The sequence below is a fragment of the Gastrolobium bilobum genome, unplaced genomic scaffold (assembly GCF_033153095.1).
Source record: "Gastrolobium bilobum isolate Gb01-03AN ecotype WA unplaced genomic scaffold, APGP_CSIRO_Gbil_v1 utg102218, whole genome shotgun sequence".
NCBI classification, from domain to species: Eukaryota; Viridiplantae; Streptophyta; class Magnoliopsida; order Fabales; family Fabaceae; genus Gastrolobium; species Gastrolobium bilobum.
In genome coordinates, this window is record NW_026897413.1 from 1 (window position 1) to 15,734 (window position 15,734).

General features: G+C 39.4%; 1 protein-coding gene across 2 annotated transcripts; it reads right to left on the reverse strand.

Moving 5' to 3' along the window:
• Positions 1–1,648: 1,648 nt before the first annotated feature.
• On the reverse strand, positions 1,649–15,248 carry LOC133306755 (uncharacterized). 2 transcript variants are annotated; one of them, XM_061507132.1, is made up of 12 exons: positions 15,115–15,248; positions 14,907–14,985; positions 14,672–14,782; positions 3,701–3,798; positions 3,366–3,449; positions 3,089–3,222; positions 2,811–2,883; positions 2,665–2,710; positions 2,433–2,542; positions 2,253–2,360; positions 2,119–2,178; positions 1,649–1,760 (listed from the first exon to the last, which is right to left on the reverse strand). In XM_061507132.1, the coding sequence occupies exons 1-12, from the start codon at positions 15,190–15,192 to the stop codon at positions 1,746–1,748; spliced, it is 996 nt and encodes a 331-aa protein (XP_061363116.1). In that variant the 5' UTR covers positions 15,193–15,248; the 3' UTR covers positions 1,649–1,745. The 2 variants fall into 2 exon arrangements, with proteins under 2 accessions (XP_061363116.1, XP_061363115.1); XM_061507131.1 differs by having other exon boundaries at positions 2,119–2,183.
• Between the last annotated feature and the right edge of the window lie 486 nt (positions 15,249–15,734).

Below are 15,734 nucleotides of genomic sequence, written 5' to 3' on the forward strand. Positions count from 1 at the left end.
AAACATTTTCTCACTCTCTCTCTCTGCATGTTTTGACAGAAATGTGTCTGCCATTCCCTATGTGTTTTGCATATTGTCCTGAAGTATGCATAAAAATGCTCACCAGATCTGAATGAGGGGCTTGAGGATAGTCAGTCATAGCCTGAGAAACAAAATACTCATTTGTCATCTGCAACAGTGTCCCTCTTAACAGACTCTGCAAGATTTAGAATCTCAGCTTTCAATGCCTCTGCATCCAGACCTGCAGTATCTAATAATTCAGGAAATCTAACATCATGTGGTTTGTTGATCATCCCTGCTATGTTTACCGCTTCCCACAAATTTCCACCATTATGGACTGCAAGGCTATATGCAGCAACCACCAAGGGGTCCCTTGCTTGATCACTCAAAGTTTTATGCAATGCTAGGATACCAAACCTGAAAACAGATTCCTGATAAATTTTGCTTTGTTGACCGAACTTGTAATCAGCTTGTTAATATATCTGTGCTCTAAACCATGTATATTTGATAGTAAAATAAATTACATCACATTCCATTTAGACTCGGAATAATTTGGATAGAAGAAAAACAATGTTTAGAAACTATTCTTAACATTTAAGAGAATTGAGAAAAGACAATTTCAATCATACCCAATAACAAAGGATTTAGATAAACAAAGGCTCCAAAAATATCATTGATTTTTTATTTTTATTTTGAAGAACCAATAATTTGCTACAAAGAAAATATAAAAATTTCATAATGATAGATTGATAGATGTTTGCTGGACACTGGTGCAGGGCTCTTGGCTGTTCTGAATTCAGATTATAGTTTCTCCTAAGACAAGATTAGCATAGATGACTGTGGGCATTGCATTCTGCCCAAACAGTCACAGCCCTTGTCTTCGGCAGATGAGTTTATGAGATCTTTGGTCCTATCTCATTCAGGTTCTACAATGAGCCTCCCCCCGCTCCCCCCACTCTCCCTCCCCTTTTAGATGAAAGAACCCTTGTTCCCATTCCCCCGAGTCCCTGAGCTTTCCCAGGTTCTAGTTCTAGACCCCATTGAAGTCAAAAATAAATAAATATTGGGCATAGATATATGCAAATCTATTATATAGGATTCCATGGCAGTTTAGGCACTGAAAATATGTAACAAATTAATAGCAAAAGGATCATTATATAACTTCAATTGCTTCATAAAAGAAGAAAATTGAAGTAGATTATGGGCTTCAATTGATGACAAATGTATCAGGAAATAAAAGTTCTTTATGAGGCATTTCCTCTGAAACAGGAATTTTGAATCATGTATTCAAACATATACCACCCAATAGCATGATCTTCAAAGAACACTTAACTGCAGTTCTGCTGCCAATTATTCTTATGGATTTTCTTTCTACATAGCATTACACATTATGTTTATCAGATATGTCTAACAAAGTACAGCAAGGAAGGTAAAGGCATTGTTGTTGCATAGATGATCTTACCATAAGCTACTATGACATGGACGATTAGGTGCCAAAAGCTTGAGAAGAAAGACTGCAATGAAATTCCAAAAGATCCAATATACAATGTGTCAATATGGTACCAATATGCTATGCACTTTGAAATTACCAAGGTTTAATACCCAAGTAACAAATATTATTCTGCTTAGATAAGTCTGAGACTTACACCCCCGAACTCACCACTTGGAAATTCAAAGATTTTTTTCATGTTTACGAGACTAGTAAGAAAAGCTTGCACGAAAACAAGGTATATGCATCGTAGACTTTAATGGCTGAGAACCTAAAACGATTAAAACAAGAATGAGTTCCTAATTGTGCTAAATTAAATAAATAGATAAAAAAAAACATTTCTATGTCCTTAGGTAGTGGAACCAAGGAACTCAACATATTGCATATTCTAGTTTATATCATATGCAAGGATTATGTGAAATCAGGCAAGGTCTTGTATTAATTTCCAAACTTGTACATGTTTATATTTTTTAATGCACACCTTGATAGACAGAATAACAAACAAGTTAATGAGTTAGCTTAGGAAAGTTGATCTCTTGTATGCTATTCCACTTAAATTAATGCTGGTAAGTCAATATATAATCCTGCAAGCTTTGAAGTCTAAACTCCACAAAGATGTAAGGCATTACCAGAAGCATATTGGTTCTTTTGTCCCGTCTTTGAAATCCACTGCGAGCAAAATATGCAGCCTGTACTATTGAACCTAAATTAAACTTACATTCCATGATTGATATTTAGAAATTAATGCAAAATCAACATCTACCTGAAAGGGAAGAAGTATATCTAGAAGTCCAAATTTCCATAATAGCCTCAAAGAAGCTTCACCAGAACCGTAAGCTAGCATATAATTCATTTCCATCAGGAGCCTACCCTGAAACAATTAAAGAAGAGAAACAACTCAACCAGGATATTGGTATATAAGCAGGGAGAACACTTTAAATACCTCATCAAGTCTTAACACTGAAGAAGACAGTTTTTTAACAAAATGAGCTGTTTCCTTTGAAATATTAAATCCTAAGCGAGCAGCAATTCTAACTGCACGAAGAATGCGAGCTGCAGAAAAAAAATGGAGTCAGACATACCTAGGTAATTCAAAGAGTAGGTCATTCTAAAGCAGTTTACACTGCACAAAACATAGGAAAGCAGGGTCAAGTAACCGATCAACTGAAACTAACCACAATCTTCCTGAAATGAAGTATCTGCGGGAATTACAGTTCGCACCTATTCATACAGAAAATTAAGTTACAAAACCTCAAATCACTGCTTAGCAAAAGTAATATAAGAAACCATTACTGTTAAGACTTAAGAGATACATGCACACTTTAGCTTTTCTAATATCTTCTATTCCTCCCATGTAATCGTATGTAATTTTAGCATATGGATCAAGCATCAACCTGAAAAAGTGTGAAGTTGGTTAACAGCATAAAGAGCTGTACAAACTGAAGTAAATTCAAATTTTAAATAAAGAGGAGAGGTAAAAAAGGAGACAGTTGTAGCCATATGCAAACACCCTACCCCCGCCCCGGGAAAAAAAAATAAAAATAAAATAATAATAATAATATAAATCAATCTTTTAAGTTGCAGGGACTGGTGCACAACCCATTAATTGTAAAGTCTCGGTTTAAACAATTCATCCATCGAAGATGGTCCTTCTTGTCACAGCCATTAGGTGCTTCCATATGATGAGAGAATTTAATACCCACGTTGTATCTAGGAGTATTAAAACTTGAAACCTAATTGGGAGGGAGGTAAAATTATCATGACAAACAGCAATAAAAGAGATAGCACTTAATAGGAAAAGTTTCAAGCAATCATTCTACTAAAGAAAGTTCAGAACAAAGCTAAAATCCTTTAAAGTTAATAGAAATATACCAACCTCAACAATGGTACCATCCATGTGAACATGACATATAGGGAAACGTTTGCCAACTATCTCACACCATGAAAATATTCTCATAACCTGAAAATTGAGTCATTTTTTATCATGCAATCTTAATATCCAGAGACACCAAAACCAAAATAGAAAATTAACTTTTCGATTGAGATTGCATAAATTAACTTTTTATGCAAAGATAAATTCCAATTAAACACACTTGTTTCCCTTCTAACTGTTATATTTAATAAACTTAATGCTTGATATTTAGAATTGTCCAGCAAACGGTCATTTCATAAATAATTCGAAAAATAAAAAATAAAATAGAAGTAGGTAACCTCTTTAAGCCCAGCTGAAGTTATAATATCAAAGTCTTTTGGTGTTTGCTTTAAAATAAGATCCCGTACACAACCTCCAACAAGGTATACATCATATCCTACAGGAGGAAGAAAAACAATTTCTAGACATTTTAAAACCAGAACATTCACAACACAGGAACTAAGCAAAACACAATTCACCATAAAAAAAGCAATTTATACAGAATTATGCAAACAAAGAAATATTTAAAGACATGATGACATAGCAAACAAACATAATAATCCATATTAGATCAAATACAATTGCAACCATTTCAATACAATCAAAGCAAGGATCCAGAAATTACTACACAGTTGGAGATCACTTATCATTGTTGCTTATCTTAAATTAGAAGTCTTGAACCTTATGCTTAAGCTACGAACATTCAAACACCAAGACATATCACAGAGTAAGAGATAAATTTTTCCACAAAAATTGGCTTGTATTGCTGATGTTAGAAATAATATTATTTTATTATTATTAGAATAGTCTAGAATAGTCTAGATTGTGGGCTTGGCCCATTAGGTCATCCCATTAGGTCTTTTTAGTCTCTATAAATAGAGAGCCTCCTTGTACAGACTTACACACTTGAATATACAATATATTTCAGATTCAATTTGGTATCAGAGCTCTCGATCTGAGGGCTCTGCTTCCGCATATATATTTTTTTTCCTTTCGTTGTACTGCCGTGCATCATACCGGCAAACCTTTTTACCGCCGTGCATCATACCGGCAACCTTTTTCAACCTTCCGAACATTGTTAGACCCTTTTTCGATCTCAGATCGTCATCCTCCTTCATTATTTGACCAGAAAACACTGTTCACATCGCAAGAAACACTGTTCCGTCACTGTTCATCACTGTTCCGGCCACCTTTTCCAACCAAACCAAGGCAGACAGGCTCGCCTCTGCCTCCTCCTTCCAGATCCAGTGACCGATCGTTGCGGGTCTCTTCCGTTCGAGGGTTTCTAGTGCAAAAGTCGCTACTTTGTTCCTTTTTCGCGTAATTTTTACAGTTTTTTGGTTGTCTGATCGCTGTTCCTGATGGAAGGAACCAGTAAACATTCTTCCGGCATCATTTCAAGTGCTATTCCATTTATCACAACTCTGAAATTGACCGGATCTGCCACTTACAAGACCTGGTCTACCTCCGTTAAGATCTGGTTTACCGGTCAAGGCCATGACAAACATCTCACCACTAAGAAGACTGATATTTCCCAAGATCAGATGACTGAATGGGAGAAAGTTGATGCTCAGCTCCTCAGTATTCTTTGGCAATCCATTGATTCATCTCTTCTCAATATTTTCATTCCTTTTGAGACCTGCTATGATGTGTGGACGGAAGCCAAAAACCTCTCCACCAATGATATTCAACAACTTTATTCCATTGTCTCCCAGATGATGGATTTGCGCAAATCACCCGAAGCTCGTATGGAAGTTTATGTTGGTAAGATTCGTTCTTTGATGCAGGAATTTTTGGCTATGTTACCTCATGTTGCGGATGCTACAGTGTACAGGACGCAAGTGGAGCGTCTCTTTACGGTTGTGACTCTCTCTGGTCTCCCTGACGGATTAGAAAGTGTTTGTGAGAACATTCTAACCAGTACTGCGATTCCCAGCATATCCCAGACCTTTCAGCGCCTTCTGAATCTTCAAGATAAGGTGGCTCCCGCACACGTCACAGCTACTGACTCTACTGCTCTCTTGTCTGATTCTGCTGCTTTAGTCTCTCGTGGTAATTGGAACAATGGTGGTCGCGGTCGTGGTCGTGGCCGCAGACAAGGCGGTCGCGGGCCCATGACTTCATATGGCCCAGGCGGGCGCAGACAGACGATGTCGTATGGACAGGGTGGCCGAGGACAAAGGCCTCGGTGTAATTATTGCCAATATCTGGGCCACATTGAAGAACGTTGTTATAGAAAGTACCCTCACTTGAAGCCACCACATATGAACTTTGCTCAAACAGATGTTGTACCGCCCTCTACCGGATCAGTGACTATTTCCGCTGCAGACTATGAGGCCCTTCTCCAGAAGAGTTCTTCTCAGCCACCTGCTCCAGATACTGGTAATCATGTTGCTTATTTTTCTCAATCGTCTCTTGGACCCTGGATAATAGACTCAGGTGCTACTGATCATCTTTGTGGTAATAAGGATCTTTTTACTTCCCTTACCTTTTCTAATAATCTTCCCTCTGTTACTCTTGCTGATGGCACCAAGGCTGCTGCTCGTGGCATTGGGCAAGCCAAACCAACTCCCTTCTTGACTTTAACCTCTGTTTATTACATCTCTGGCATTCCTTTTAATTTAATTTCTGTTAGTCAATTGACCCATTCTCTTTCTTGCTCTATCACCTTTTCTAAACAGTCTTTTTCTATGCAGGATCCGAGTACGGGGAAGACGATTGGAGCGGGCGGTGAGTCACGAGGTCTCTACTATCTGCATGCACCCTCTGCTCCAGTTGCATGCTCTCTCACAGAGTCTCCTGAGCTTCTCCATAGCCGTCTGGGTCATCCAAGTCTCTCGAAGCTTCAGCATATGGTTCCTTTTTTGTCAGGTCTTAAGTCTTTGAATTGTCAGTCTTGTCAGCAGGGAAAGCATACTCGTTCTTCCTTTGCTAGTAGAGTCAATAAAAGAGCTGCTGCTCCCTTTTCTATTGTTCATTCTGATATTTGGGGTCCGAGTCGGACTATGTCAGTTTTGGGTTTTCAGTATTTTGTAACCTTTATTGATGATTTCTCCCGTTGCACTTGGGTTTATTTAATGAAAAATCGTTCTGAGTTATTTTCAATTTATCAAAAGTTTTGTGCAGAAATAAAAACTCAATTTGGTGCTTCTATTCAAATCTTGCGCAGTGATAATGCAAAAGAGTATGTGTCTCTTGAATTTTCTAAATTTTTGGATACACATGGGACGATACACCAGACTACTTGTCCCCACACTCCACAACAAAATGGAGTCGCTGAACGTAAAAATAGACATCTAGTTGAAACTGCACGTACTCTTCTCATTCATATGAACGTCCCACTTCGTTTTTGGGCAAATGCTATTATCACCTCATGTTTCCTTATCAACCGCATGCCCTCTTCTGTGCTAAATAATGATGTTCCCCACAGTATTTTGTTTTCCGGAGCACCTTCTTATCCTCTGCCTTTACATATTTTTGGCTATACTTGTTTTGTTCATGATCTTACTCCAGGTAAAGACAAGTTGACATCCAAGGCCTTCAAATGTATTTTCCTTGGGTATACCCGTTTTCAAAAAGGGTATCGTTGCTATTCACCTGATCTCAAGCGTTATATCGTTTCTGCTGATGTCACTTTCCTTGATCAGCAGCCTTTTCACTCTACTCCGTCTCCAGTGTCACAAGTTGATCAGGTCCTTCCTGTTCCTTTTCTTGACTTGTCTTTACCAGCTGCAGGTGCCCCTATTCCAGAGGAGCAACCAATTACCTCCATACTTGCAGATCGTCCTCTCCTCACATACCAGCGTCGTCAGCCTGCACCTCCTCCGACTTTGCCTCTTGATGACTCATCGTCTTTTCCCGTCGGCTCTTCTCCTCCGGATCCTCCATCAGAGACTCCTCCCATTGCCCTTCGGAAAGGTATTCGATCCACTCGAAATCCTCATCCCCTTTATTCTTTCTTGAGTTATGACAGACTTTCTTCACAACATTTTACTTTTGTTTCTAGTCTCTCTTCTGTTTCCATCCCTAAAACCACAGGTGAAGCACTATCTCATCCAGGGTGGCGCCAGGCGATGCTTGATGAAATGCAGGCACTTCACTCTAATGGCACTTGGGATCTTGTTCGTGCTCCTCCCGGGAAGTCTGTTGTTGGTTGTCGATGGGTGTTCACAGTTAAAGTTGGTCCTGATGGCACTGTTGATCGCCTTAAAGCTCGCTTAGTGGCCAAGGGATACACACAGATCTTTGGTCTTGATTATGGGGATACCTTTTCTCCTGTTGCTAAGATGGCTTCTGTTCGCCTGTTTCTTGCCCTTGCCGCCATTCATCACTGGCCTCTTCTCCAACTTGATATTAAGAATGCTTTTCTACATGGTGACTTGTAGGAAGAAGTTTATATGGAGCAACCACCAGGTTTTGTTGCTCAGGGGGAGAATTCTGGAATGATATGTAAACTTCGGAAATCTTTATATGGCCTGAAGCAATCTCCTCGGGCCTGGTTTAGCCGCTTTAGTTCAGTTGTTGAATCCTTTGGCTTAATCAGAAGCAAAGCCGATCATTCTGTCTTTTACCGGCATAGCTCTTCTGGCCAGTGCGTTTATCTCCTGGTCTATGTTGATGACATTATCATTACAGGCAGTGATCAGATCGGGATTGATCAGTTGAAAGAGCATTTATTCAATCAATTTCAAACCAAAGATCTTGGCAGACTTCGATATTTCTTGGGGATCGAAGTTGCACAGTCTAGGCGGGGCATTTCCATCTGTCAGAGGAAGTATGCACTGGATATCCTAGATGAGACTGGAATGTTAGGCTGTAAACCCATTGATACACCTATGGACCCCAATGTTAAGTTATTACCAGGACAGGGGGAGCCACTGCCAGATCCTAGTCGCTACCGCCGACTAGTTGGAAAATTGAATTATCTTACTGTGACAAGGCCAGATATCTCCTTCGCAGTGAGTGTTGCAAGTCAATTTCTTGATTCTCCCTGTGACTCCCATTGGGATGCAGTTATTAGAATTCTCCGATATATTAAAAAGGCGCCAGGAAGAGGTTTATTATATACAAATAAAGGGAGTTCAGAGATCTCTAGTTATTCAGATGCTGACTGGGCAGGTTCTCCTTCAGATAGACGATCCACCTCAGGGTATTGTGTTCTTTTCGGAGGAAATTTGATCTCTTGGAAGAGTAAGAAGCAAACTGTGGTCGCCAGATCCAGTGCGGAGGCAGAATATCGGGCAATGGCAAATGCAACCTGTGAGCTCATCTGGCTGAGACAATTGCTGAAGGAACTCCATCTCTGTAAACAAAGGCCTATGAAGTTCATTTGTGACAACCAAGCCGCTTTGCATATATCCTCTAACCCAGTCTTTCATGAGAGGACCAAGCATATAGAAATTGACTGTCATTTTGTTAGAGAAAAGATCCAGTCAAGGGAGATCGAGACAGCATTTGTCAATTCCAATGATCAACTTGCGGATGTATTCACTAAAGCTCTTAGAGGTCCCCGAATAGATCATATTTGTAACAAGCTGGGAGCTTTTGATATATACGCACCAGCTTGAGGGGGAGTGTTAGAAATAATATTATTTTATTATTATTAGAATAGTCTAGATTGTGGGCTTGGCCCATTAGGTCATCCCATTAGGTCTTTTTAGTCTCTATAAATAGAGAGCCTCCTTGTACAGACTTACACACTTGAATATACAATATATTTCAGATTCAATTGCTGAGATTTAAGATAATAGGTTTTGCATAGTAACAATTATTTTCATACATCCAACTACATCACAATTTAAGTGCAACGTCTGAGTAGGTGATCAAGAAGAAAAATTAAATGCCAATTCTTTTACTAATTTGAATCATTTGATCCTGCAATTCATAACAGTGGGAAATTTACAACTCTTGTAGCCAAAATATAAGTGGCAGGCACAATGTTCACGGTGTGATAATGAACACTGTTGATTTGGGGCGCGGGGGGGGGTGGTGGGATGGTTACACTGAATCGCTATTGGCAGCATAACTACATTGTGGGTTAATGAATTCATTTCTGGTGCCTTGTAAGGTGATACGAATATACTCTCAGAGAGAGAAAAGGAATCAAACAAACTTGTTTATTATTCAATGAATTCTACAAAATGGTTCATCGCCTCCTTTTATACAGTTTCCTTAATTACCTCACGTGGCCTTAGCCACCTCACTCCTTCCCTAACTACCTTTACACCTTAGTCACACTTAATATTCTACAACCTATCACGCTACATAGTAGTCGCGTAGCCTCACGGAGTCTTTCCTTACACGCTTAGACCTTCTGCTCGTATCAACTGCCCCCTGGTCTAAAGTAACCTTGTCCTCAAGGTTTAGAGAGGGATAGGCTTTGCGCAAATTGATTGCAGTTTCCCAAGTTGAATCTTCCGGAACTGATTGGGACCATTGAACCAAAAATTGTTGTTGTGGACGCCCCCTAGCTGAACTCATCCTTGATGCCAGTATTGCAACCGGTTGCTGTATTGGTTTGTTGTCAATTGTCTGAGGTGGAAGGCTCTCATATTGAAACTGAGATGGAGCACAAAATGGTTTGAGAGCAGAGATGTGGAATGTCGGGTGAATTCTAGAGCCTTCAGGAAGTTGCACTTGATACGCTACAGAGCTGATAACCTTCTGCACTGGAAAAGGCACATAATATCGCTTGGCCAATTTGTGATTCGAGCGTTTCAACACAGATATCTGACGATATGGTTGAGGCTTGACTAACACTAAATCACCAACTTCCAATTTACGATCAGAACGATGTCTATCTGCCTATAGCTTCATGCGATTTTGTGCCCGAGACAAATTCAACTTCAATGCTGTCAACAATTCATTGCGATGTTGCAGCATAGAATCCAGTGCTTCAATTTTGACCATCCCACGTGGATAATGAGGAATGTGGGGTGGTAGCCTCCCATACAGTGATTGAAATGGTGTCATCTTGATGGAAGAATGTACTGATGTGTTGTAGTGAAGCTCAGCCCAGCAAAATAGAACAGACCAACGTTGGTTCTCCTCTGAACAGAACGCTCTCAGATATTGCTCCAAGTAACGGTTAGTAGTTACCTCTGATTGCCCATCAGATTATGGGTGATAAGCTGAGGTAGCACTAAGCTTGGTCCCACTTAATTTGAATAGTTGCTTCCAAAACTGGCTGAGGAAGATTGAATCACAATCAACGTGGAAACCCATGAAGACGCACCACCATATTGGAAAATATCTAAGCCACTGTTGAAGTTGTATATGCAGCTTGTAAGGGTCCAAAATGGGCAAACTTTGTTAAACGGTCCACAACCACTAATATTGCACTGTATCCGTTTGAACAAGGGAGACCAGTCACAAAATCCAATGTTAGATCCTCAAACACAGCTTCCGGAATTGGAAGTGATTGTAAAAGTCCCAAAGGAGCTTGTGTAGAAGTCTTAACTTGCTGACATATGATACACTGTTGTACGAAGGCTTTGACATCATCCCTTATCTTAGGCCAATGAAATGTAGCAGATAGTCTACGAAACGTTTTCAAAGTACCAGCATGGCTTCCTAATTTCATAGAATGAGCCTCTTCAAGTAGTTGGTCTTTCAACTTCGATTGAGACCCCAATAAGTATTTATTCTTGTAGAACAGAATGCCATCTCGACACAGTATAGATGCATCCACTTCACCTCCATTCTGCAACTTCTGGTGTAACAGAAACAATTCAGGATCGGATTTATTTTCTGCTTTGATCACAGCTAGCAAGTCAAATTCAGGTTCTGACCATAAGGTGCATAAAGAGCTAACTTCCTCATGCTGCAGTGACAATGAATCTGCAACAATATTGGAGATTCCTGGTTTATACTCAATCCTGAAACAGTACCCCAACAACTTGATGACAAATTTATATTGCTCTGGAGTTAACACGGTTTGTTGAAACAATTGCTTGATACTTTGGTGATCTGTTCTAATTACAAACTCAGCACCAAGCAAATAATGCCGCCACTTTTTCACAGCCTCTGTTATGGCATATAATTCCCTTATATAGGTGGAAGCTACAGCCATTCTTGGTCCAAGCTTCTTACTATAAAAAGAAATAGGCTTCCCATGTTGAATTAACACAGCTCCCACACCTGATTTTGATGCATCTGACTCCACTTTAAAAGGAGATGGGAAATCTGGAAGTGCCAATACAGGAGTGGATGACACAGCTTCTTTTAAATTCTGGAAGGAAGCCTCAACTTCTATCTTCCACGAAAACTTATCATGTTTTAGCATATCTGTTAATGGGGCAGCAATTGTAGCATAATGATGCACAAATCGACGATAATAACCAGTCAATCCTAAAAATGCTCGCAGCTGTCTAACAGAAGAAGGCTTGGGCCATTCACGCATTGCTGACACCTTCTTTGGATCAGCTTTCACACCCAACTCAGAAACAATGTGACCCAAATAGGATATTTCAGATACAGCAAAATCTCATTTACTTAATTTCACAAAAAAAAATTCTGAATTAAACAATTCAGTACCTGTTCTAAGTGTTTAACATGCTCCTCCAATGATGAACTATACACTAGAATATCATCAAAGAAAACGATAACAAACTTCCTGAGAAATGGTTGGAAGATCTTGTTCATCGTCGACTGAAAAGTGGCTGGAGCATTTGTTAGGCCAAACGGCATCACAAGGAACTCGTAATGGCCTTCATGTGTGCGGAAGGCTGTTTTGTGGATATCTTTTGGAACCACTCTAATTTGGTGATACCCAGCACGAAGATCCAATTTGCTGAAAAACCACAGCTCCGAGCAGATCATCTAACAGCTCCTCAATTGTAGGTATGGGGAAACGGTCCTTCACAGTGATTGAATTTAAGGCTCTATAGTCGATACACATACGCCATGATGAGTCTTGTTTCTTCACCAACAGAACCGGGGAGGAAAATGGGCTCTTACTATATTGAATAAAGCCCGATGACAGCAGTTCTGAAACTTGTTGTTCAATTTCACTCTTCTGCTGATGAGGATATCGATATGGTTTCACATTCACAGGTTGAGAATCTTTAGCTAAGTGAATGCAATGATCCATTCCTCTGAAAGGAGGTGAGGATTTTGGAATTGCAAACACCAATCCACAGCACATCAGTACTTGCCACAGCTGGAAGGGAACTCTGTCTCTGTATTTTTTTAATTCGGATGTCAACTCTTCCTTATATATGCTTTCTTGTTGACCCTCCAAAATGCAGCACCTGTCTTCGTTATTATATTTTGAAACTCCATCTACAGCTCCACATAACTTCACACATTCTCCTTGCCATGCAAACTCCATCGATAAGTCACTATAATCATGAGTGACTCTCCCTAATTGGCTCAACCAGCACATTCCCAAAATTACACTTAATCCTCTAAGATCAGCAACCCACAGGTCCACCACAAATTCTAGACCCTGTATCATCAGTGAAACATTGACACATTTTTTTTCACAAATCATATACTCACCATTGCCCATAAAGACCTTCATCCTACTCACACGAGACATTGGCAGCTGCAATTCCTCCGCTGATTGTCTACGGATAAAATTATGCGAGCTTCCTGAGTCAATCAACACTGCTACTTCTTGCTTCTTGATTAAGGCTGATAGTTGCAAGTAACGTGGATTAACTGATGCTGCCAATGTATGTAATGCTGCATGGGTTACATTTTCATCCTTATTCTCCACCTGCCACACAATCTCCTCTTCTAGTTCCTGTGAGGATTCATCTGGATCACCAATCAGTAGTAACATGTGCGCCTTGCATCTATGGCTTGCTGTCCATTTCTCATCACAAGTATAGCAAATACCTAATCTCTTTTGCGTTGCAATTCTTCTAGTGATAATTTTTTTATGGGTAACGAAGAGAGTGACGAGGAGGGTAATGCCAAAGGAGCAAAAGTATTACCTTGGTTAACCGCCATGGCAGAAGTAGTTGGAGTTATTTTATCAGTCGAGTTTTTCCAAGAAATTAATGGCGAAGAACGATTGGGAGGAATCTTCTTGGACGATGAAAGAAATGATGACCGTAGCTCATTAAAATGAGAGTCATAAGACATTGCTAACTGCATTGCTTGATGCAATGAAATAGGCCAATGTAATTGTATTGCACCTCGTAGGTCTGGTTGAAGACCAGAGACAAAGAATTCCATTAAAAGATCATCTCCAAGATCTGTTACCTGGTTAATCAATCGTTCGAACTCTTTCATGTGATCTAGTAAGGTCCCAGTCTGCGTAAGCTTTGAAAGAACACCACGAACATCACGATGGTTTGGAAAGGCAAACCTCTGTTTCACTGCTACACAAAATTCTGGCAATGAATTCACTGTACCACTTCCAAAGATCCATTGATACCACGGTGCGGCTGCTCCCTCCATTTTTAGACCTGCCAGTTGTACCTTCAACCCTTCTGGAATCTGTTGAAGACAAAAATAGAGTTCTGTCTTAAAAATCCAATTGTTTGGATCGTGGCCATTGAATGCCGGAATCTCCATTTTCACTTGCTTACACAGGTTTCTCGTTTCCGGTATCTCCATGTGCGCCTGTAACGGCGAAACTTGAATCGGAGATTGCTTAGCAACGTGAGGAGACAGATCTCTCAGACGAGCATCGATGGCTGCAAAATGAGCATCCAATGCAGAAATGGATGCAAAACGTGCATCTAAGGATTCGGTGATTTGTCCAATCGTTGTTGGATCTCTACGCGATGAGATGCAAACTCCTCTGCTAAGTCTTGGACTCGCATTGTTGCTGAGTGCAAGATCGATGAAAGCACCAGATGATACGAATATACTCTTAGAGAGAGAAAATGAATCGAACAAACTTGTTTATTATTCAATGAATTCTACAAAATGGTTCATCACCTCCTTTTATACAGTTTCCTTAACTACCTCATGTGGCCTTAGCCACCTCACTCCTTCCCTAACTACCTTTACACCTTAATCACAATTAATATTCTACAACCTATCACGCTACATAGTAGTAGCGTAGCCTCACGGAGTCTTTCCTTACACGCTTAGACCTTCTGCTCGTATCATAAGGTCACTCAGGGCTAAGAATATAGTTCAGAAAATGTTTAACCCAAGCAAAGGTGCGCTCCACCAACGTATCTGTTAAAGCCCAGCAATCAACAAATTTTACTTTATGATGAACAAAAAATCATGGGAATGCGATTCCTTTCATCTTCAATATAAAACCAGCTTAAGAAAGATACAAGAGGAGTGATAGCAGTGAGTACCCCTTTTCTTCAGCCCGTTAAGAACCTTTTTCGTAGTGCTTCCAATCATTGAATTGTGAATTCCAAGCTCTTTGGAATTCAGCCTCTTCCATGCCGGGGCCTTCTTGTTTTCTTCATCAATTTAACAACACAAACCATTTCAGAATTACACAATACAAAACTCTAATTCAAAATTTCAAAAAATCAAAATAAAACACTTGAGTTCACTAACAATTGAGTTGTGTCCTTCACTTGCCTGCTTCACGAATTGAGCCGCTACATTCTTCGTTTGTCAAGGTCTCTGCCTCAACCGCAGCGACAAATCTCGGCACAACCTTAAATAAGACCAAAACAAAAATCAACAATCGGAGAAGATAAAGAACAAGCAAGATTAAAATAAATTTTTAAGATTAATGAACGAAGATTAAAATTCCGGTATTACAAAAAAACACACACACACACACCTTGCGAAGACATTGAAAAGGAGTGGGACGAAGAAAAAGATTGGGTTGGCGCGCGAATTTTAAGACAGCGACCGCCATGGAAATGAACTGAGAAGCACCATAAGCGTCGAGAAAGAGGGTTTAGGGTTTTAGGAGAAACAAGTGCCAATTTTTATTTCTTATTTTTTCAGATTATTTGTTGTCATTATTTTCTTTTTCTTTTTCTTTTTTTTGGTAATCATCATTATTTTCTTTTTATTTCAATTATTGATATCCTCAAATTTTTATTTGTCTTGTTTTATTTTGGGGGAATAACTTAACAATTGTATTTTTACCGACGGTTTGGATTTTAATTTTTTTTTTCTTTATAGGTAGAAATTAGGTCAAATAGATTTTCATAAAAATTCTTATAATAAAAAGAATTTTTTTTATAAAAGAAAAAAACAGTCAAAAGTTCTTAGAAAGAATTTTTTTTAAACTCTATCACTTTTTTAAAGAGGAAGGATATTCTTACTACCAAAATTTTCTACTACCAACTCACAACTTATTTAATCACCATTGGATCAATATTTTCTCTTTTTTAAAATTTTTTTTAACATTCTCTCTCTTTGATTTAATGGTGATTAGATGGGTAGTAAGTT